This window comes from Myotis lucifugus, unplaced genomic scaffold, assembly GCF_000147115.1.
Source record: "Myotis lucifugus unplaced genomic scaffold, Myoluc2.0 scaffold_816, whole genome shotgun sequence".
NCBI lineage: Eukaryota > Metazoa > Chordata > Mammalia > Chiroptera > Vespertilionidae > Myotis > Myotis lucifugus.
In genome coordinates this window covers 2,452-27,447 of record NW_005871864.1, presented here as the reverse complement: position 1 = coordinate 27,447, position 24,996 = coordinate 2,452, and the positions used below count along the sequence as shown (strand labels likewise).

Here is a 24,996-nt window from a genome sequence, read left to right as displayed (position 1 = left end):
GCCAATTTGCCCAACTGGCCCTTTACAGCATAACAGGCTGAGAACTTTGTAATGTCTGAAAAACTTCCCCTATCCCCACTATCCTTTGATATTGTTTTACTGTGGGGCATGAGGAGGGCTAATCAAGATGCCTAAGTATAGAGTCGTCTGCCCCAGTATCCATCAATCTGGTGAATTTTTTCCCCTTGGATTTCTATAGTGAGGAGGGGCCTTTCCCTGATGACTAGGTGATTCCAATAAACCCCTTGCTCTTCAGTACTGCCAAACCCTCCTTGGTTTCTCTCCTTTCCTAAAGCATTTGGGACCCAGCATGGTAGTAACCACAGTTGTGCAATCTTCATTTGCACAGGGAAAATATGCAACTTTTGCATGTCATGAGCACCTGGATTTATCCCTGGTAATCACTATCAATGACTCTAGGTACTACTGTGACCCCTTTTAAGTTAAGGCTATAGAATCCCAAAATGATGCCTACTGTGCCTGGTGGCAGTGGACCCCAAATTCTCATAGGGACCCTTTTAGGTTCATCACCTTCCTTGAGAATTAATTCTGTTGGGTTAAGTCCAACCCTGGGCTCGCAGCAGTAGCTGCTCAGAGGGAGAAGACAGGGGATTTTCTTTCTGCCTCATAAAGGCCAATCAGTCGTGTCCTGTTTTTTTGTGGGGCCTGGGACTGGCCCCACTTGGAGCTTCCCTGCAGTGGTGGCAATGAATTGCCATATTTGTCAAATTTAGATTTACATTGATTGGCCCAATGTCGCCCCTTATGGCAGCAGGCACCGACAGATTGGGCCAAGATATCTCAGCCCAGGAGGCTGGAATTTTAGTCCTGCAATAATTTTTAAAATGCCCCCCCCCTTTTTTTCTACATTGGTAACATTTGGAATCTTTCTTGCCCTTATTCCCAGCTTGAAGGGCTATGGCCAGCATCTGACTCCGGTGGGTTTCTGTTCCTAATAGCCACAAGCTCTGATACATTCCCCCACCCGTGGTGACCTTTCCCCTGATGGGCTGTATAGGCTTTTGACAATCAACGTTGGCATTCTCATATGCCAGTTGTAGCAAGAGAATATCTGCAGCCTGGCTATGACTGATCTGCCAGCGAATGGATTGAGTAAGGCGATTTACAAAATCAACATAAGATCCCTGGGGTCCCTGGTGTACATTAACAAAAGAGTCTTGCTGGGCTCCGCCTTCTGGAATGCGCTCCCAAGCCCATTGTGCATAGAGAGAGGTTTGGGCGAACACTTGAGGGTGCAGGTCTACTTGCTGTTGTACATTAACATATGGTCCCCGTCCCTGGAGCATCAGGGCCATAATATGACCAGCACCTGCTAAGTTATTTTGGTTAGCCTGCTGCTCTCAGACCTCATCATATTGTGCTCTCCATAATAGATATTGACTGGCATCCAGAGTTGTTTTGGCCCAAATCTGCCAGGCCCAAGGAATCATGTGATCATTTTCAGAAACGGCATTAAGGAGCCTTGTGTAAATGGACTGTTGGCCCCGTTTTCTCTAACACTTTTCCTTATTTCTTTTAAGGTGATAAAGGAGAGCAGCTCATAAACTCTATTACCTTGAGGATTTTGCATAATTGGGCAAGCCAAAAGCTCTCCTTCTAACATGGCTTGCCTGACACAGGACCCCATAACTAAGAATCTCATTGATGAGCCTTCCCACACCAGAGGCGGAGGATCGGGAAATATTTCCTCTAGCGGTAGGGCTTTAGTATTACAGGCTCTACAGGTTCCGCTTCAGGGAAGGGGTGGGGGGGGGGGGGAGTAGTAAATTCTCCTGTAGCTCTGTAGGCTTTTGATCTTCAATATGAAATGGACACAGTGCAGCTCAAATAAAGAGCCCACATAGTTAACGATGATAAGGGCACTCATTTTCTATGGGCTTGATTTCTGTTTAAATTCCTGCCCACTTGTTCCCAGAGATTAAGGTCTAGTGTTCCAGCATCGAGGAACCAAGGATTATAAATTATAATAATCTATAATAATAAAAGAGTAATATGCTAATTAGACTGAACAGCCAAATGACCTTCCAGACATCATTCCAGCCATCCTTCCCTACGAAGCCATGACAGTGGGGGCCAAGGCAGAGGCAGTTAGGGGTGATCAGGCAGGCAGGCAGAGTGGTTAGGGGCGATCAGGCAGGCAGGCAGGCAAGCAATTAGGAGCCAGTGGTCCCAGATTGCAAGAGGGTGCAGGCCGGGCTGAGGGCCACCCCCACACACACACAACACGAATTTCATGCACCAGGCCTCTAGTTTTTAATAAGCCTTTTAGTTGTTCTTCTGTAACAGAGGGACCATTTGCTTTTAATAACTGTTTCAGCACTGTGATATTTTGCTGCTGTTCTGTGGACAGCTTTTGTTCCATTATGAAACCTTAGCTGGGAAAGAATTCCCTCGAACTTGGAAATCCCAAGTGGGATCTAATGAGTTACTGCACAGTTACTTTGGTTTTCGAGGATTCCATTGTGTTTTGTTGTGTTCCTTGGCCCTCACACGGGGCACCACTTGCCAAGGCTGACCAGCAGACCCTGAGCAATGGATGAATAGATTACTCAGACACATGTTTCTGTGAAAGAGAGGCTAAGGGACTGCTTGGCTATAGGCACCAAGAAGGCTTGTTCAATTGCCTTCTTAGGCTTTTATTGTAACAACAGCTTGAACTAAAATTAAGCTCTAGATACAATCAACAGGGTAAGTATCCTTGAGAAAGCACATGCTTCTACACAGTTGGGTCTAAAGACTAAACAGAGAGACTCCAGTAAAATACCAAGGGGCTCGGACTTGTTTGGAAAAGTCAAGGTAGGGGCTGCTGCCTTCAACAAGGTCCCCCTAAGAGGCCCCCGACCTTTTGGAGAATCCTCTTTACAGACTTTCCAACCAAGTCCTGTGCTTCCCTACATTCCCCCACATGCACCATCCTCACATTCCTTCACAAGGATCCTGGATCATCTAGATCCTCTACCAATGCACATAATCCTTCACAAACATTTCCATTCCACACTCTATATTCCCTGTCAGTCATCAGAGTCTTCCCAAATTCCCCACCTTGCTACAGCCTGGGGTTCTATGAACTGACCCTGTGCTTAATCCATCCCTGGAGCCTGAGATGGGACCTCCAGAGGGACACAAGATGCCTGTAAGGAAAGTTGAAGAAGGGGCTCACCTGGGGCTCGGGGAGAAGAATATATTGTCCTCTACATCGCCTCTCTGGAGATTGCCTATTCACTTGCCCATTGGCTGCACAGACTCAGAGAGAAACATACAGATAACACAAGCACAGAAACACACAGGTACAGAACACCCCCAGCCTCTGCTGGGCACTCAGGTGTCAGGCTTATGTCCAGGCTCCAGGCTCACACAGGCCCACACAGTAGAAATGGGCAATACCTTGAAGGGGAACACACACACACACACACACACACAGAAACAAACAATTGGGGCCACCCAGACAGTGCCACAGGATACACACAATGGACATTCCTCCATACGCTGGCAGGAAACCCTATCATCAATACTGTCCCAATATACAACCTCTCTGCCCCGTCAACCTCACATCCCATAGTATATTGTCCCTCAGAGTCCAGGGTCTATCACCTTACTTCAGCAGTGGGGGTCTTCTCTGCACTGGCCAAACTTAAGGATGGGGGCACCACCTGCATTACACCCTTCCACCCAATGTGTTATGTTGAGACCAAGTCTCAATTTCTGGAAATGCTTTTATTGCAGAATGCTCTTACCATTGAAAAAAACATAGCACCGTTACCTGGAGGATCCATGGTATCTCCAGGACTGGCTGGAAAATTACACAGAAATGTAAAAGTAGAGAGATTCAAACAATGCCTGTGGGGCCCAGGGGTGTGTGTGGGCTGGTTGGAGGTAGGTGAACTGATTTCAGGGCCTCAAGTATCAGGGGCTGCTCCTGAATACCTGGGAGAATTCTGGGCTCCTCAACCACTCAAATACAAAACACCTCGGTCTCAACTCCTGGCTGGATGGGGCAGAGACCACAAGGGGCATGTCCAGGCCCAGAGCTTTTTCCAGCCCCTTAGGTTTTAGTCTCAGGGAGCACTGGTATCATGATTCCCTGTGGGTGATTGTGCAGCTCAGACCGTTCCTCACCCTCCTCATTGACAGCAGGGGACCCTCCCCTACTGTTCTCTCCTTCACTGTGTGCTCTGCCCTCATGAGAACCCTGCTGGCTGCTTCACCACAGGGTCCCTGGTCTGTGATGGTGTTCACATGTGTTGACTCATCTGGTAAAAACAAACAAACAAACAAACAAACAAACAAAAAACCAAAAAACCCCCACACACATATATATTGATTAGAGAGAGAGAGAATAATGGGGAAACTTCCATTTGTTGTTTCATTAATTTTATACATTCATCATTTGATTCTTGCATGGGACCTGAGGGGGGAATGGAACCTGCAACCTTGGCATTATTGAGATGATCATTTAATCAATTGAGCTCGCTGGCCATGGCCAAATTTACCAGGGGTTTTAAATAAAATAACTCACTAATGTATCTGAGAATAGATAGATACTAGAACTATCATGATGGCAGATAATGATAGAAGGCTGGGGTAGGATTCTTGAAATTTCATAACTGTTTTCTTTATATGGATACTAGAGGTCTGGTGCAAGAAATTCGTTTATGGGTACGGTCTGGCCGACGATCAGCGCTGATCAGGTCTTCGGGCTGTCTCCCAGGGACTTCATTTATTCTGTGCTTCCCCCTGGTGGTCAGTACATGTCATAATGAGCAATCAAACTCCCGGTCTTCGGGTCAAACTCCCAAGGGGGCATTTTGCATATTAGACTTTTATATATATACTAGAGACCCGGTGCACGAAATCATGCATGGGTGGGGTCAAGCTTCCAGGAGACGGGATGTGGGAGATTGGCCGCTGGCCCTGCCCCTGATCGGGGATGGGCCAGTCAGGTGGGGGAGGACCAGAGTGCTGATAGGGCGAAGGCCAGCTGAGGGGGAGTCTCAGGAGGTTGGCTGGCTGGCCTCGCCCCCATAGGGTCGGTTGGCCGACCACAGTGCACAGTGCACGTCACAAACTGGTCATTCTGGTCATTCCAGTAGTTCTGGTCGCTTGGCTTTTATATATACAGGCAGATATTTGAAATAAGCTATTATACCCTCACTGGTTTGGCTCAGTGGATAGAGCATCGGCCTGCAGACTGAAGGGTCCCAGGTTTGATTCCAGTCAAGGGCATATACCTTGGTTGTGGGCACATCCCCAGTAGGGATGTGTAGGAGGCAGCTGATCAATGTTTCTAACTCTCTATCCCTCTCCCTCCTCTCTGTAAAAATCAATAAAATATATATATTTAAAAAGAAATAAGCTATTACAAAGGTAGATTATGTCATTGCAACAGTAATTTCATGTGCCAATTAGGAAGCACTGAAAAGGGGAGGAGGATTTAGTTTCAGGTAGGCAGGCCTATATGGAAACATAAAAGTGCTTGTTAAAAAGTGTGTTTTAGTCCAGCCAATATTACTCAGTGGATAAGTACAACCTACGAACCAAGAAGGCAAGGTTAGATTCTGGTCAGGGCACAAGCCATGAAGGCTTGATAAACAGTGTGGGGCATGCAGGAGGTGGCTGATCAATGGTTCTCTCTCATCCTTGATGTTTCTCTCTCTCCCTTCTCTGAATCAATAAAAACATTTTTAATATATATGTTGTTAAAATGTATGCTTTAAATTAATTACAATTATATCAAACTTTTAAAAATGTTCAACACTTGCCACTTCCTAATAATTCAGATGTTTTATTATAAACTAGAGGCCAGGTGCAGGACATTCGTGCACCCGGGGGGTGGGGTGTCCTTCAGCCTGGCCTGCACCCTTTCACAGTCGGGCATCCTTAGCGTTGCTGCGGAGGCAGGAGAGGCTCCCGCCACCACCATTGCACTTGCCAGCCTTCAGACTGGCTTCTGGCTGAGTAGTGCTCCCCCTGTGGGAGACCACCAGGAGGCAGCTCCTGCATTGAGCTTCTGTCCCCTGGTGGTTAGTGTGCATCATAACAACCAGTTGTTCCGCTGTTTTGTCGATTTGCACATTACCCTTTTATTATATAGGATTTTCTTGAGCACATTCATTGCTACTTTATCAGTATGTTGAAAATAAAATATAACGATGTACTAGTGTAATATCTTATCATGTCCATGTCCAATGCCATTGTTCTGGCAGTTTGAACCTGGTGATGATGAAAGTATTTACACCAGGGAAATTGAGAAATACTACAAACCTAGACTTCACTTAATGTATTACTAAATGCTTAGACTTAAATAATACTGGTGGAGAATGTTAATAATGCAGATGATAAAGACAGTGTAAATTAAAGCAAGAAGAAATGCTCACCATCAAAAATTCTTAGGGAAATGTTATCAAAACAAAAACAAGTTAATAGTATACTCATTTACTGGCCTACTATCTAAAAAAATAACCGTCATATGTGCTGGCAGGGTAATGTAAAACCTGGAATTTTCATTACTGTGGGTGGGTAGGAAGGCAAAGGGAATGACCATTTTAGATCACAGATCTGCATATCTTAAAATGTAACACGTTCACCGACACTGCAACAGTTAGATAAATAAAACATACACCTGTAGGAAGAACTAAATGCAGTATTCCCAGCAGTTTTATTTATAAAACCCCAAACATGGAAATAACTGAAACCATATACAGATCAATGGATAAAGTGGTTATCCATAGAATACAACATTATTAGCAATAAAAATTAAAATTAACTATTTACATAAACATTACTGTTGAATCTAAAAATACCTGTGTAGCATGAAGGAAGCCAGTGTTTGTTAAAAATTATACATCTTGTAGTGCCTATAAAATTATGGAAAATTTGAACTAATCTATTGTAAAAGGAGGTAAATCAATGGCTCCATGGAGAACTGGAGAATCTGAAAGATTATAAAAGGGCAAGAGGTAAATACAGGGTGTGCAAAAGTAGGTTTATAGTTGTTAGTATTGACAATGACAGAACAGTTAATAAATAATAATAAAAGTATAAAGTCTCCATGGCTACTGTTTCTTATTTTTGGGGGCATGATCACGTTCACTGAAAGGTCATTGGTTTGATTCCAGATCAGGTCACATGTGCGCCTGGGTCTGCAGTAGTGGGCATGCAGGAGGCAGAAGACTGATGTTTCTCTCCCTCTGCATCTTCTCTCTAAAAACCAATAAAAATAAAATTTAAAATATATAAAACTAGAGGCCCGGTACACGAAATTCCTGACCAGGTAGGGTCCATAGGCCTGGCCAGCAATCAGGGCTGATCGGGGCCTTCCTTCCCTGGCTGCTGGCTGCTGGCCGGAGCCTTCCTTCCTCAGCTTCCAGCTGCTGGCCAGGGCCTTCCTTCATTCCGCGCCGCCCCCTGGTGGTCAGTGCCCATCATAGCAAGCGATCGAACTCCTGGTCTCCCGTTTGAACTCCCAAGGGGACACTTTGCATATTAGCCTTTTATATAAATAGATAGTTATTTAAAATAAGAAAATAAATTCTGTGTTTTGCATACTCACAACTATAAGCATACTTTTGCTTCACCATGGGTATGGGTAACAGAGAAGCATATTTTACATGTGATGGTTTCTGAGCTTTATCCATACGTTCAACCTCACCAAATAGTGCACATTAGAAAAGTGCTCTTCGTTGCATGTCAGTTATACATATACCTAAGTAAAGCCTTAAAATGTGGTTCCAAATAAAAACACAGAGATCCCTCTGTTGTTAGAAAATTAAAATGGCAACTCTATATAGACATGACCATCTCTCTCCTCATTTCCTGAGAGAATCATTGTTGCCTCAGTGGCAGCAAATATTGTCAAGAAGTGAAGACTACTGCCATTTGAATGACCAGGAATGCTGAATTGTCAAAAACACAAAATCTGGGACTAATCATAAGGTGATCCTTCCTCTAGCTTTGAGTTCTTGCCTGTTGTGATAACCTTGAGGTGAACACCATAGAGCAGTGGTTCTCAACCTTCCTAATACTGCGACCCTTTAATACAGTTCCTCATGTTGTGGTGACCCCCCACCATAAAATTATTTTTATTGCTACTTCATAACTGTAATTTTGCTACTGTTATGAATCATAATGTAAATATCTGATATGCAGGATGTATTTAGGCAACCCCTATGAAAGGGTTGTTCGACCCCCAAAGGGGTTGCGACCCACAGGTTGAGAACCGCTGCCATAGAGGGACCCAGGAAATCCCCAAAACCATGAGATTCTTTTCACAACCAATCACTTCAGCTACACAAAGAACAAACAAGCTTCAAAACTGGGTCATTTGTGGATAATGTTCAGAAGAGGCAATTTTCATCCAATATACTGCCGTCTCTTCCACTCACTATGAAAACAGTGTTTGTCCCAGTATTACTTGCACTTCACAGTGTTACAACAAATGAAACCAGCCTAAGAAATTTCACACATCATGGCACCTCACCAATAATACAGGCGCCAGGCTAAAAAATTAGAACCAAAAACTCATGCAGATTTTTGCTAAAGGACTTGGTCAGCAATACAAAATAAACCAATATTGGACAAAGAGTGATTTTTTGCCATTATTATGTGCCTTCCAAAGCCCAGAAAGTTTGGGACCCCACCATTTCTGTTCACCTCTGTGTGTGACAGATCACACTATCCTTTCAAATCACCCATTGCAGTGAATATAACCCACAAAATTAAAGGTACAAAAGCAAAAAACACCTTTACTGAAAGATCATAAACCAGAAGAGAAGACAGCAAGCAGTTTGTTAGTTGGTGAATTAGAACCTAAAACAACTCCCCAGAGGATAATGAGAGAACAATGATAGAAGCACAAAAAAGGACTCCTCTTCTGAGGGACCACTGGCCTCACAAACATTAGAGGCACAAGGCTGCAAATTAGAATCACAAAATTACGCAAACTTTCTTTCATTGCCTTGGTCAAAGGTATAAAAGAAGCCAATATTGGACAGAGTGATTTTTCTGACATTATTAAATGCTTTCCAAAGAACAGAATGTTTGGGACACCACCATATCTGTTCATCTTGCCATGATGATAGATCACAACTTTCGTATCAAATCATCCAGAGAGTGGAATTTTTTTAAAAATTAAAACTATGAAAGAATAACATCTTTACTAAAGATCATAAACCAGAACAGAGGACAGTAACCAATATGCAGGTTGGTGAATTATAAAGTAAAACAATTCATAAAAGCATAATGTGAGACCCACAATGTCCCTGAAAGTGGTAGCACTCCCTAGCTTAGGATGCGTAGTCTGGACAAACCCTGGGTCAGTAGCATTCCCTAGTCAGAGAGAAAGGAATGAAGATCCTGTCAAGAGCTTGGAGTAATCTGAATTTTCCCAAGCACAAGTGAGAACACAGAATACATTTTCCCCAAGCACACAGGGTTTGTGACTGATGCACACTCTTCAGGTGAGCCAGGTGGTAGAGGGGAAATCTCTTCAGCACAAATGCTCGCTGTGACATCAATCGGGTAGTAGGTCTCGGCATGTTAGCAAGTGCAATGCAGCGCCTTCAAGCCTTACTTGTACCTGAAACTTACGAGGAATCTAACAGAGTGTATGTTCCATTAAAAGGGGTTTAAATTTAGGAAAATAGGTCCCAAAGAGTTGCTTCAGTGTTGTAATTCTAAGTGAGAAAAATAAAAACATTCCCTGCACATTTAACACATCTCTCCAGTGTGAACTTTCAGGTGTTTAATAAGGTTAGATTTTTGGCTAAAGAATTTCCCACATTCAGTACACTCATATGGCTTCTCTCCAGTGTGAACTCTCAGATGTACAGTGAGGTGAGCCCTTTGCCGAAAGGACATCCCACATTCTCTACACTCATATGGCTTTTCTCCACTGTGAACTCTGTGGTGTTGAATGAGGTTAAAGATTTGTCTAAAAACTTTCTTACATTTGTTACACTCATAAGTAAGTTCTTCAGAACAGACACCCTGAATTTTAACAACTTTCAGGTCGTTGCTGCCAGCGTTTTCACATTCACCCCCCTGATGAAGACTTTTTCCATCAAGAAATTCCTGGGAAATCCCACTGCCACAGTGTAGTTCCTCAGGGTTGGAAGTGCTGGGGAAACTCTGAGTTGTATTTAAAGTCTTCTCCAACCTTCCTGCTGGTTGAAGGCACTGAAGATAAGTAGAAGCTGCAGCTGTTCACAAACGAGGCCCTGTCCACAGCTTGTTTCCAGGGCCCCTCTCCATATTCATTCCTCTGTTGCTGGTGAGGGTTTGCACTGAAACACACGTCTCCAACACGTGTGTCACTACAGAATGCTTTCTGCTTAAAATATGCTACATCTGACTCAGTCAGGTGCAAAATATGTTGTAACACAGAGAAACACTGCTTACACAGAAGGGTCTTCTGGGTGGCTGCAGCTGTCTTAGAAGCCCTGACCTGTGACTCTCCTTGTATAGATACACTTTGACTAGAACAGGCCTCCTTATCATCCATCTTATGCCAACAACCTGAAAAGTGAGAAAGAGTGAGGAAATGAATGTTGAATGTGGTGACAGGGGGAATTCCCATTGCAAAAGTGTGTTACACATCACAGTTGGTACATGCAATTCTCTGAAAATAAGAGATGTGCAGGAAGGATTAATAAGAGGCTCTTGTAACTTTCTGGGCTAATGAAGATCACAAAACAGAAAGGCATCGCCAGAAATATGACACAAAAATTGCAAGCACCATATGGATTAGAATATGAAGCTCCAGCTAATCCTTCAACTAACAGCATTCAGCAGGGCTTGTTGACTGGGGAAGGGGGCAAGCTGAGCAAGAGGTTGGTTCCGTCTTACTCCAAGTAAAATTCAATAAAGGAGTAGCTGGTTTGGAGGACTAATTACCACATATGTGCACCTCATAACACATGTGGAAGTCAATGTTGCAGATGACTGCAGAGGCACCAGTGCAGAGAAACAGGTGATGAAGAGGTGAGCAGTCATCACTGGGCCAGAGCTACATAGCTTGCTATAGTATTCAGGGAAGAGAATATTACAAACAATTGAATGAAAGTCTTAAAAGAACAGCCCATAGTTCATGTAAGTAAAAACCATAACATGACCCAGGTTGCCAAAAAGAACCATTACCCAGAGGAAGAGTGCAGAAGTTGAAGCCATGTATATGGACACTGTCAGCCTCCCATGAAGAGAAAGTGCAAGCTGGGACCTATTAAGCTCACTGCAAGACTCCTGACTCTCTGTTTCCTCTGCTTTTTGAGGTAACAGGTGTTAGGGATGTTCATGGAGTCCTTTGTTCAGGGCTCTCCATCCAGATCATCCCTGGCAGCCACAGCACATTTGACAAGGCAGTGGGGATAATTAGCACAGGCCATGTTCCCACTGTGGGAGAGAGAAAGCTTTGCGTGAGGAATAAAGGAAGAGAGGTCATCACCTCAGGACACTGGGAGAACATCAAGGTCTTACCTACAGATGACACAAGTGCAAACACTTTCAGCATCACATCATAGTATAGAAGTCTCTGAGCCTCATCAAGGAGCCGCCATTCCTCCTGAGAGAAGACAATGGCCACATCCTCAAAGTTCATATCCTGTCATAATGGGGACAGAACAGCCCAAGATCAGCTTCACTCCTAAGATTCTTAGTCTGTCATACTTTCCACCCTCCACATCCATCTGCTCCGTCCACTCCACACATCAGAGAAAATACCAGGCCTTCATCCCATGAAAGCCATTGTCTTCTTATATTCCTACTGACATTTTGTCTTCCCACTATAATAAAGGCAGATAAGACACCTGAGCTATGGACTCCTGTGTACACCACACTGACTTTTATCAACAGAGTGGGTGTCAAAACCATAGGTTAAAGAGAGATGCTGGCCATAAAGATAGTGTGAGTGATTTGATACTGGTTTTGTCAGGCAATACCCTCATATTGTTTCTCAAAGACACCAAATACATGGCATCACACTGCACCCTCTTGACCCCAATCCCAAGGTACTGAGGCCATGGCTTTGCACTACCTGTTGCACAGAGTTCTTTGAACAACACTTCTCTCACACAGCTTCATTCTCAGAAGCACAACTTCAAAGGTAATGCAAATTTGCTGTGGTGAGGACAAATTGTCTCCTAATCACTTTTTTCCAAAATTATAGTTCACCACATTCATAATCTCTTACCCCTTACCCTTCTCCCTTACCCATTCCAGTGGAGATTTTGAAGCCTTGGTAATAATGATGTAGGCTATCTCATTCCTATCAACCCGTGTGTCACCCCCAACAATAAAAGGCAAGTGGTTAGTTAAATGGCAACGAAGCTCTGTATCTAGAATGTAGCACCAAAACACCCCTCTTTACAGGCAATCACCCTAAAATTCACTGTACTGAATCATCCAGACACCACCAGAAATGGACTCTCTCGTCATTCACTCTTATGTCAATGTCAGGGTGCTGTGGCCATCAATTCACATTCCCTCTTCAAGTGCACATCACTCTTTTCACACGTGGTTCACACCTGCACTCCCTCAGCCCCAGCCCCCATAGTGCTCTCCTTGGCCTCTGAGTTAACTCAGCATTTGTTGTCCAGAGAATGCTTGCCAACATCTCTCACTTAACCGCAACTTAAGTCCCACACCCGATGGCATTCTGACCATGCCCAGTGAGTTTCACAGATGACCACTCAAGCCTCTAAGCTAATCCACAAGAATGTCTGCCACTCTCCAAAACCAGGCCACACCAAGGGTCACAACAAAATCCTAGTGAGTGTTTAGAGAAGTTAATATGTACCAGCCCTAGTCTCACTTTGTTTGAATAACTCTTCAGCCTCTAAATAATATCAGGTCCATTCTCTTTTAAAGGCCTTGGCCACTGCAAAATGATTACCTCTCCCCCACACTCTACATGACAACTTCTATCTCTCTGCTGTGTTGTGATACCCACCTTCCACAGTGGCCCCAGCAGGAAAGCTAGACCTCAGGCTCACACTGTCCCTTCTGAGCTACTACTACCGTTACCAACCTGACCATGATTTCCTATATATTTTTTAAAATATATTTTTATTGATTTCAGAGAGGGAGAGGGAGAGAGAGATAGAAACATCAATTATGAGAGAGAATCACTGATTGGCTGCCTCCTGCATGCTCTCTACTAGGGATCAAGCCTGCAACCTGCACATGTGCCCTTGACCAGAATCGAACCTGGGAGCCTTCAGTCCACAGGCTGACGCTCCATCCACTGAGCTAAACCAGCCAGGGCTCCTATATTAAAGTGATCTACAGTCCTGGCTGATGTGTCTCAGTTGGTTGAGTATAGACCAGTGATGGTGAACCTATGACACGTGTGTCAGAGGTGACACGCAAACTCATTTTTTTGGTTGATTTTTCTTTGTTAAATGGCATTTAAATATATAAAAATAAATATCAAAAATATAAGTCTTTGTTTTACTATGGTTGCAAATATCAAAAAATTTCTATATGTGACACGGCACCAGAGTTAAGTTAGGGTTTATCAAAATGCTGACACGCTGAGCTCAAAAGGTTTGCCATCACTGGTATAGACACATGCACATGACTTGGTTGTGGGCTGGATCCACAATAGGGGTTGTGCAGGCTGCAACCAATCCTTGTTTCATGCTCATCAGTGTTTCTCTGTCCCTCTCCCTCTCCCTTCCCTTCTATATCTAAAATTTACACACACACACACACACACACACACACACACACACACACATATATGTTTATTTAAGTATCTGCCGGTTCCTAAATCAGCTCACTCTTCACTACAAGCCTTTGCACAATCTGTAACCAATGCCCTGCAGGATCTACCACTCATTACACTGGTTGCTAAATACAAGGTCCACTACATGAAGCCCTAGTCATGACCTTAGGAGTCTAGGCTTAGTGTCTGTTCAAAGTTCCCAGGTCCAAGGGATACAAGAGCAGCTGGACAGCCCCAGGACACAACTATCTCACAGGCCACAAGAGTGTGAAGGCCTGAAATTATATTCACCGTCCCGTACACCCAACTCATTCTGCATTTGCAGGAATTCGTGTAAAGAAAATGGTCTGTTGGGAGCCTGGCAAACACCGCCAAGATCTATGGGCTCAGGCTGCTCAGTGCCCTTGCCCAGCCCAAGGCCAGGTGCCCTCCAGATGCCTGTGTTATCTCAGGGCTCCATCCTCAGTGCTCACTCTTGCCAGTTACCTGATATTTACAGGACTTCACCTTCCTGTCCACAGCTGCTGTCCTCTCTCTTCTAGTCTGTCCTTCCTCTGAGCAATGTTAGGAAAAGTTAGAACCCTACCCCACAAAATGTCCCTCCTTTTTTCCCAACCATCTATGCTCCCAGCATTCTGAGAGTGAAAGTAAACCTCCTCGTGCAAAACCACACCTCATCTCCTTTGTTGCCTTTAGACCCAAAACAGGCCCGGGTTTTCCTAATCCTCCTGGCTCAGCTCCTCCCCCGTGTCCTTAGAAGGTGGCATTGCAGCCTGTGGCCCTCTTCCCCCATCACACCCTGTGTCACTCAGTAGAGACTCACTGTTCTAGATGTGGCTTCCTGGGCTGCAGGACCTGAGAGGCGCCAGTCCCCAAGGCTGGGGGGTTAAATGGGGTCAGGCTGCGGGAACGCGTGGGCAGAGAGGAGTCCCGGAGGCACCGAGGCCCCACTCCCAGCCTGTTGGTGCTCAACAAGCCTCAGACACACCCTGCACAGCAAGGACGCTGCCTCCTAGGCCTCCTCCTACTCATGTCCAGTGGGCTGAAGCCTGTGAGTCCTTGAACTGAAGAGGTCAAAATGCCCGCCAGGAGGAGGAAGGTGGAAGTCCCGCCCTAACCGGATGCACTGACACCAAAACACCCGTTAGCTCCGCCCACGTGGGCCCATTTCTTTCTGGGTAATGTAGTTTTCTCAAACGCCAAGGGGAGGGCTAGCATCTAGGCCAATGACAGTAGTGAATAAAGGTGATATGGTTCAGCAAGTGGCCCTAGGGAAGGACAAGATGGGGCTAGAGGCCTGGTTAACTGGAACAGACTGGCAGATCTCCCAGGAGTGGGGCGTAGGGAGGACTGGGAGAGATCCCCCAAAGAATATATGCAGAGAGGAAAATGGGAGACATCTGTAATACTAGCAACAATAAATACATTGTTTTTTCAATTTATAAATAATATAGCGCAGCTGCTGTGACTCAATGGTTGAGCAGCAACCTATGAGCCAGGAGGTCATGGTTCTATTCATGGTCATGGAAGATATATGGGCTGTAGGTTCAATTCTCAGTTAGGGGAGAGGTACGTGCAGGAGGCAGCTAATCAGTGATTCTCTCTCATCATTGATGTTTTTATCTCTCCTTCTCCCTCCCTCTCTCTAAAATCAATAAAATTATATTTTTAAGTATATACATATATGCATAGCCTAAGGACATAGACAATAATATGGTGAGGGCCTAGAAGCAATGGGGGCAGGGTAGAGGGAGGCAAAGGGGGATGGAGATGGGGGAAATTGGGAATATCTGTAATAGAATCAATAATCAATAATAAAAAAGAATAGTTTGCCCACATGGCATGGTTCAGTGCTTGGACGTGGACCCATGAACCATGAGATCACTGGTTTGATTCCAGGTCAGGCACATGCCCAGGTTGGAGAGCTCCATCCCTGCAGGGGGCATGCAGGAGGCAACTGATCAATGATTTTCTCTCATCATTGATGTTTCTCCGTCTCCCTCACTCTCTAAAAAAGCAATAAAAAATTTAAAAAAGAATACTGTTAAGATTGATTTGATTCAACAACACCAAAGTGAAGAGGCACTTTTCATCTAATTCACTGCAATCTTTCACACTCACTATGAATGCAGTGTTTCTGTCATTCTGGTGGTTATATTTAAACCTCAGAGTCATACAAAAAATGACACCAGGGCCCAGATGATAGAGCATCAACCTGCAGACTGAAGGGTCCCAGGTTCAATTCTGGTCAGGGGCACATGCCCGGATTGCACACTTGATCGCCAGTAGGGGGCATGCAGGAGGCAGCCAAACAATGATTCTCTCTCATCATTATTGTTTCTATCTCTCTCTCCCCCTTCCTTCCTCTCTGAAATCAATTAAAAATATATTAATAATGACAACAGTGTATGAAATTTCATACATCACAGGACATGGCTCCTTTAGTGTATGTGGGGAACAATTCCCCTAAACATTGTTGAGAATTATGTAATACTTATTGTGACCAGAGACTATAATTAATATTGTGCACAGAAACACAACAAAGGCCTCCTTTCCAGTGTGAACGTTGACCTCACCAATAATAGAGGCACCAGACTGCAAATTAGAACCACAAAGTCATGCAGATAATTTTTCAAGGCCTTGGGCAGAAGTTTAAAAAAAAAGCCAAAATTGGACAAACTGATTTTCTGCCATTACTATGTGCCTTCCAAAGCACAGAATGTTTGGGACCCCATCATATCTGTTCACATCTCCAACTTTCCTTTCTAGTCATCCCAGGCAGTGAATATAATCCCCAAAATTAAAGGTGCAAAAGAAAAAAATAACACCTTTACTGAATGATCATAACCCAGAACAGAGGACAGCAAGCTGTTTGCAGGTTGGTGAATTAGAACCTGAAACAATTCATCACAGCATAATGTGCAAACCACAATGTCCCTGACAGAGGTAGCACTTTTTAGCTGACAATGAGTGCCCTGGATGAAGCCTGTATCAGGTGAAATACATCGTCAGAGATAAAGAAATGAAGGTACTGCCAAGAGCTCAGAGTAATCACAATTTTCTCAAGCACAAGTGAGAACACAGAATACATTTCCCCTGAGCACACAGGGGTTGTGACTGATGCACACTCTTCAGGTGAGCCAGGTGTTAGAGGTGAAATCTCTTCAGCCAGAAATACTCGTTGTGACACCAATCGAGTAGTAGGTTTGTGAAGTTCTTATCCATAGAATACAATACTAGTCAGCAATAAAAAAATTCAATATTCACATAAGCATTTGTATTGATCTCAAAATATCTGTAGCATTAAGGAAACCAGTATTTGTTTAAAAGTACAGAACTTATAGTGCCTATAAAATTATGAAAAATATGAACTAATCTAATGTAAAGGACGGAAAATAAGTGATTGCATGGAAGACTGGGAAAGTCAGAAAGAAGGATTATAAAAGGGCAGGAGGAAAATGTAGAGTGTGGGAAATGTAGGTTTAGAGTTGTTGGTATGGAAAATAATACATAAAAATACCGGAACAAACTCTGCTTTCACCGTGTACCTCAGCTGGGTGGGTATCATCCAATGAACTGAAACGTCCTGGTTCAATTTCAGGTCGGTGCACAGCCACACCTGTGGCCCCAGTAGGGAGTGTGCAAGAGGCAGCTCATGTATATTTATCTATCTCTCTCCCCCTTCCCTCCTCTTTTCCTAAAAAAAACACATAAAGGTATTTTTTAAAAGCACAAGTGCTGTGGTTTATGTACTCATAACTGAAAGTCCACTTATGCCACACCTTGTATATAGTGACAGATAAAATTATTTCAACTGTAATGTTTCACAGCTTTATCTCTACGTAAAGGCTCACAAAATAACACACATTAGAAAAGTGCAATTTCTTGCATGTCAGTGCTCATTTCCTGGGAGGAACAGATTTGGCTCAGTGGCAGCAAATGTTGGCAAGTAGTGAAGACTACCGCCATGGAATCAACAGGAATGCTGACTAGTTAGAAAAGACACACCTTGGGACTGATTACAGGATTATCCTTCCTTTAGCTTTGAGTTCTTACATATTGAGAAATGACTTTGTGGTGAACACCTTACAGAGACAAGGGGAATCCACAAATCCATTAAATTATTTTCTCTGTCAATGACTGCAGCTACAGGAAATATTTTTGGAGGTGCTGAGAATATCTGTACACAAAGGTCACACAAGCCACAGGCCAGGAACATTTGTGGATTTATGTTCAGAAGAGACATTTTCCACTGCAGTCTCTCTCATCACTATGAATACAGTGTTTCTATCTCAATGATAGGTTAACCTCAGAGTCTTACAACAAATGTCACAAGACTATGAAATTTCGTACTTCATGGCACATGGCTTCTTTGCAGAATGTGGGGAGGAGTTCCCCTAAACATTGATAAGAATTAAGCAATACATATTGTGAACAAAGAACATAATTCATATCATTCACAGAAGGACAGCAAAGGCCTCCTCTTCTGGGTGACCACTGACCTCACACATAACCAAGGTACCAGGATATAAATTAAGACCACAAGGTTATGCAATCTTTCTTTCAACACCTTGGGCAGCAATGCAAAATAAGCCAGTTTTGGATGAAGAATGATTTTCTGCCATCATGTTATCCTTTCCAAAGCACTGAAGGTTTGACATCCCCACAATATTGCTTCACATCTACATGCTGACAAATCACAACAGTGCTTTCAAAACATTGCAGGCAGTGAATAGAACCATCACAATTAAAGGTACAACAGGAAAAACACCTTTACCAAAATATCAAAAACCATAGCCAGCGGTGTTTAGATTGGTGAAATAGAACCTAAGCCAATCATCACAGCATAATGTGAGCACCACGAACTCCCTGAATGAGATACCACTTCTTTTCTGAGGATGGGTGTTCTGGACAAACCCTGGGTCAGGCCCATTCCCTAGGCAGCGGGAAAGGAATGAAGATCCTGCCAAGAGTTCAGAGTATTTAGAATTTATTCAAGCACAAGAGAGCACACAGGGATTGTGACTGATGCACACTGTTCAGGTGAGCCAAGTGATAGAAGTGAAATCACTTCAGCCAAAATCACTCTGAGGGACATCAATCGGATAGGAGGCCTAGGCAGAATGGCAAGTTCAAGTAGCTCCTTAAAGCCTCACTTGTATCTGAAACTTATGAGGATACTAGAAGAGTGTCTGTCCTGATCAAAAGGGATCATATTAAGGCAACTGTGTATCATAGAGTCTCCTTCAGTGTTGTTATTCTGAGTAAGAAAAATGAAACATTCCCTTCACATTTATGGCTTTTCTCCAGTGTGAAGTCTCAGGTGTCTCATAAGGCTATATTTTTGGCTAAAATATTTCCCACAATCTGTACACTCATCAGGCTTTTCCCCAGTGTGAACTCGCTTGTGGATAAGGAGCTGACAATTTTGCCTAAAAGACTTCCCACATTCACTACACACATAAGGTTTCTCTCCACTGTGAACTCTATTGTGGATAAGGAGATGACTATTTTGGCTAAAGAATTTCCACATTCACAGCATTCATAAGGTTTTTCTCCAGTGTGAACTCTCTTGTGGACAAGGAGCTGACTATTTTGGCTAAAGAATTTCCACATTCACAGCATTCATAAGGTTTTTTTCCAGTGTGAACTCTCTTGTGGACAAAGAGCTGACTATTTTGCCTAAAGGACTTCTCACATTCACCACACCCATAAGGTTTTTCTCCAGTGTGAACTATCTTGTGGATAAGGAGCTGACTATTGCGGGTAAAAGATTTCCCACATTCACTACACTCATAAGGTTTTTCTCCAATGTGAACTCTGTGATGTTGAATGAGGTTGGAACTCTGACTGAAGGATGTCCCACAATCTGTACATTCATATGGCTTTTCTCCAGTGTGAGTTCTCTGATGTCGAATGAGGGTGGAATTCTGACTGAAGGACTTCCCACAATCTGTACACTCATACTGCTTTTCTTCATTGTGAACCCTTTTATGTCGAATGAGGTTAAAGATTCATCTATAATTTTTCCTACATTTGACACATTCTCCAGAACACACACCCTGACATTCAACAACTTTGAGGTTGTGGCTGGCAGCGTTTTCACATTCACCCCACTGGTGATGACTTTTTCCACTGAGAAATTCCTGTGAAATCTCGCTTTCCCAGTGTGGCTCCTCAGTGTTATGAGTTGCCTGGTGCTGGAGAACCTCTGAGAGAGTTTGGGAATCTTCCCCAACCACTCTGCTGTTTGAAGGCACCTCTGATAAGTCGAAGCTGCACCTGTTCACAAATGAGGCCTTGTCCATAGCTTCTTTCCAGGACCTCTTTCCCCTGGCATCCCTCTGTTGCTGGTGAGGGTTTACACTGGAACAGAAGTCTCTCACACATGCCTCACTGAAGAAGCCTTTGTGCTCCAAGTGTGCTGCTTGTAACTCATTCAGGTGCAAAATATCTTTTAACACAGAGAAACACAGCTTACATGGATGGTTCTTCTTTGTTGCTGGAGCTGTCTTAGAAGCCCTGACCCGTGACTCTCCTTGTATAGATACACTCCTATTAGAACAGGCCTCATCATCATCCTTTTTATGCAAACAACCTGAAAACAGAAAAAAGGTGAGGAAATGAATGTTGATTGTGGTGACAGAGGGAAGTTCTATTACTAAAGTGTGTTGCCCATGACACCGAGGTTCCATGAAAATTTCTGAAAAGAAGAAATATGCAAAAAGGATTAACAAGAGGCTTCTGTGAAGTTCTGGGCCTCTGAAGATCATAAAGGAAGGAAGACCACACCAGCAATATGACAAAAAGAAGGCAAAAACCACATGGAAGAGAGGTAAGACTTCCATCCCTTCCTTAGGCTAACAATGTTCACTAGGGCTTATCTGCAGGTGACATAGGCAACCTCTGCAAAATTTTGTTTATTTCTTACCTCAGAAAAAATTCAATAAATGAGTAGCTGTTTTTTGAGGACTACTTAAATATGTATGTGCACCTCATAACACATGTGCAGGTCAATGTTGAAGAATATTGCAGAGGCAGCAGTGCAGAGGAGCAGGTGATGTTGTTGTAGGGCCCAGGCCTAGAAGCTGGAGGCCGAGGGACACTAGGCCCGGGCAGGGTTGTTGAAACCTGGTCCGGCTGAGTTGGTGGACGTTGGCTGAGCTGAGCTGCCAAAACCTGCCAAATATACGGGGGTTTGCAGGGTTGCAGTGGCTGCAGCTGGCTTGGCACCGTTGGTCACGGCAGGCCGACCTGATGCCCGAGACTGTGGCCTGCGAGGCACGGGTCTAGGCGGCGGCTTGTTGTCCATGGGTGGAACACTCGATGGCACCAACTTGACCTTCCCGGAGAAGGCAGCTTGTCCTGGGATGGGGGTGGAGACCCTTGGCACCAACTTCCATCTGGTGTTTGGGGTGTGACTTGACTTTTCACTGGACCTTTGCCATCACGGGGCGGGGGCGCGTATCCAGCCATGGTTTGAAAACGGGGCGTGCCTGGGGGCCTTTGGGGTTGCTTGAGTTTGCCAGGGACCGCGAGGAAGACTGGACAGGTTGCTCACCGCTCCTCTTGCCCAGTGCATAGAACACTTGCGGACCCTCCGCCAAGCGCGCACGCAGGCCGCTGCGAGGCCTCTTGAAGGCCTCTTGCGGCAGCTCGGGAGGACTTTTCTTTCTCTTGGTCATCTTGGGAAGGGCTAGCTTCTCTCCTGCCTCCGTTGGGGTCCAAGCCGCGTCTTCGCGAGATCTCTCCCCTGAATGCTCCGTGGGAGGACGAGGGCGACGACGACGACGACCACACGCCTAGGGCTGACAAAGCTCTGCCAAGAGGAACCCTGCTTTCTTTTATAGCTCCGGCGGGTAAAAGTGGGAGGAGCCAGAGAGACAGACCCACCAATCAGCCGCTCCCAGGAATGACGCGTCCCCGTTTGGGCGACGCGGACTTTAGGGTGGGGCAGGTTGGCGCATCTCAAGGAAAGGTTCTCCTGAAGGTGGCTGTGATCCATGCCTGGGGTGCTTGAGCGGCGCCTCTTGGGCAGGCTCCTCCGACCCGGGACCCGTGAAGAGTGCTGGGGCCTTTTATTTTACTTTATGCTATTTCTTGTTATTTTGTGTGTGTTGTTTTGTTTTTCTTATTTCTGTGCTCATTTCTCTTCATTCATTGCAATTGATTCTATCTCTCGGCAATGAAACCTTGCAAACATCGGTCCCATTTGCATTCGATGGGAGGGGGCGTGGTGTGAGGGAGGGGGGAGGGGAGACCGGAGACGCAAAATCACCGAACGGAGCGGCCCTTGGAGGTCATGGGAGGCAGAGGCTGAGGTGGATGTGAATAAAATGTGTATGGCTTTGTATTTTAGCTCTTTGGCCCAGGCCCCTGCCCCAGTCAACCCAATCTGCCAGCCGTGGCCCTGGCTTTCCTCAGTCCCATGTTCTTGCTGCTGCTGCTGCTCCCGCATCACCTGCTTGTCAATCTCCTGGACCACACGGGAGAGCTCTTTGAAGTTGCGGAAGACCTCGCCATCTGGCAGGTGGATGCGGCGCATGAGGTGGATCTCTACCTTAGCGTTCATGCACTGTCCCGTGATGTGGGTGACCCTGGCATACTTCCCGCCATTTTGGCTCCAGGAACGTAGCAGCCGCCATTTTGTTTTGAAATATCTTTTATTGATTTTTTTTACAGCGTGGAAGGAAGAGGGATTGAGAATTAGAAACCTCAAAGATAGAGAAACCTCAATCAGCTGCCTCCTGCACCCACCTCTCCTACTGGGGATATGCCCACAACCGAGGGATATGCCCTTGACCGGAATCGAACCTGGGACCGTTTATTCCGCAGGCCGATGCTCTGTCCACAGAGCCAAACCACTTAGCCGCCATTTTGAAGCGGCAAAGGTTAACCCCTCTCTTTTACCCTCTCCCTGCCGCCCCAAATCCCGCATTTTAACTTCCCCGTTTTAACAGCACAAAATACAACTACAAAACATTGTACAAGTATACGTTTTACTACACAAAGGTGGATTAATACCTTTGTGTTGTTGTTGGTGGTGGTGGTGTGTGTATGTGTGCGTTTGTGTGTGTGTGCGTGTGTGTGTTTGTGTTTGTGTGTGTAGGGGGGGAGGTGTGTGGGTGTGGGTGTGCGCGTCTGTGTGTGTAAATCCGCAGTCACCCACGGACACTTCTTGATCTGAATGGTCCGTCGGCATCCATGGCACGCTTCAGCCCCTGCCTTCTTGCAGACAGCGTGCCCCCTGCTTGTCCTTCCCTGCTCTGGTCAAGTTGAGGCACCTGGCTCTGGCTGTAGGAGGGTGGCTTGCATTGGCGTTTCTCGACCAGCAGAGGGCGGGTCGGGCTCTTCTGCCATCCGGGCGACTCTCCCCCCCCCCCAGAACCCCAGCCCCCCACGCTGCCAACCCCCACCCCCCACCCCAGTGTCCTTGCCCTAGGGCCCCGGGGGAGGACCTCCCCCCTTACCCGGGGGCACGCTGGTTCCACCAAGGCCTCGCTGAACCCCCCATCCCACCCCACCCAACCCCACCCCACCCGACCCCCGGAGGATATGGGTATGGTCCGGCGCGAGATTTACACACTCTCCCCGGGATTTTTTGTCCAAGGACCAGCGGGCGTTCACCGGACGTCCCTGGAACCGCGACGCTTTCCAAGGCACGGGCCCCTCTCTCGGGGCAAACCCATTGCTCAGCGCGCCCTGCCCTTCACACAAAAAAGAGAACTCTCCCTGGGGCCTCCGGCTGCTTCCCCGGGTGGTGGGGTCGGTCGTGTTACCGCACTGGACACCTCGGGGCGCCCGTCTCCGCCACTCGGGATTCGGGGATATGAACACGACTCCCTTTCGATCGGCTGAGGGCAACGGAGGCCATTGCCGGTCCCCTCGGAATGGCGCTCGCCCATCTCTCAGGACCGACTGACCCATGTGCAACTGCTGTTCTCATGGAACCCTTCTCCACTTTGGCCTTCCAAGTTCTCCTTGGAAGAACTACAGCCGGGTATGGGCCCGCGGCACCGGCGCCATCCGTTTTCAGGGCTCGTTGCTTCCACAGGTGAGTTGTTACACACTCGTTAGCGGATTCCGACTTCCATGACCCCCGTCCTGCTGTCGCTATCAACCAACACCTTTTCTGGGGTCTGATGAGCGTCGGCATCGGGCGCCTTAAGCAGGCGTTCGGTTCACCCCGCAGCGCCAGTTCTGCTTGCCAAAAGTGGCCTGCTAGGCACTCGCATTCCACGCCGGGCTCCACGCCAGCGAGCCGGGCTTCTGCCCCATTGAAAGAAAGTTTCAGACTACGTTGAGATCCTTTCTGCCCCAAGACCTCTAATGATTCGCTTGACCGGATGGATCAAAGTGCGTCTTTTGTGCGTCTGCCAGAGCGCCAGCTATCCCGAGGGAAACTGCGGAGGGAACCAGCTGCTAGACGGTTCCATTGGTCTTTCGCCCCTCTACCCAGGTCGGACGACCGATTTCCCATATTTGTTCAGTTTTGTTGAGTGGTAAAATCTATCCAGATTCTGAAATTCATGTCTATCTGCCAACCTATTATCTATCTATGGAGGTACCTCTCTATGGAAAAACAGCCGGTGCCGAAAGAAAGGGGCGCCAGCACTCCCATCATCTCCTACATTGCATAGCCATAGTACAGAGCAATCGCCATGTCTTTTTCCCTCTCAGTGAAGTGCTGACGACTTCTCCCCAATCTGGCAGCATTGTCACGCTCTCGTTGAGCCCTCCTCCTCATGGCCTCTCGTTCTGGCCTCTGCTCATCTGTGATGGGTGTTGACATTCCTGGCCCCAGAACCTCAGGTGTCCTCCATAGAATTGGTTGGCGGGTGAAATGCTGAAGTGGAGAGTGGTTGTGAGGCCTGGGCGGGGCCCGGGGCTGGCTCACAGCAGAGTGAACAGGCTCCCGCTTCCGGGAAGCACAGGATGATGTTGTGTAGGGCCCAGGCCTAGAAGCAGGAGGCCGAGGGACACTAGGCCGGGCAGGGTTGTTGAAACCTGGTCCGGCTGAGTTGGTGGACATTGGCTGAGCTGAGCTGCCAGGACCTGCCAAACATACGGGGGTTGGCAGGGTTGCAGTGGCTGCAGCAGCCTTGGCAGGGTTGGTCAGGGCAGGCCGACCTGATGCCCGAGACTGTGGCCTGCGAGGCACGGGTCTAGGCGGCGGCTTGTTGTCCATGGGTGGAAAACCCGATGGCACCAACTTGACCTTCCCGGGAGAAGGCAGCTTGTCCTGGGATGGAGGTGGA

The 24,996-nt window shown here is 46.1% G+C and overlaps 1 protein-coding gene across 1 annotated transcript; it reads right to left on the bottom strand.

The window, feature by feature from the left end:
• Positions 1–19,254: 19,254 nt before the first annotated feature.
• On the bottom strand, positions 19,255–22,310 carry LOC111824012 (zinc finger protein 211-like). Its single transcript, XM_023747226.1, has 5 exons — positions 22,200–22,310; positions 21,300–21,540; positions 19,800–20,336; positions 19,530–19,712; positions 19,255–19,472 (listed from the first exon to the last, which is right to left on the bottom strand). Exons 1-5 carry the CDS (start codon positions 22,308–22,310, stop codon positions 19,255–19,257), a joined length of 1,290 nt encoding a protein of 429 aa, XP_023602994.1.
• Positions 22,311–24,996: the final 2,686 nt, after the last annotated feature.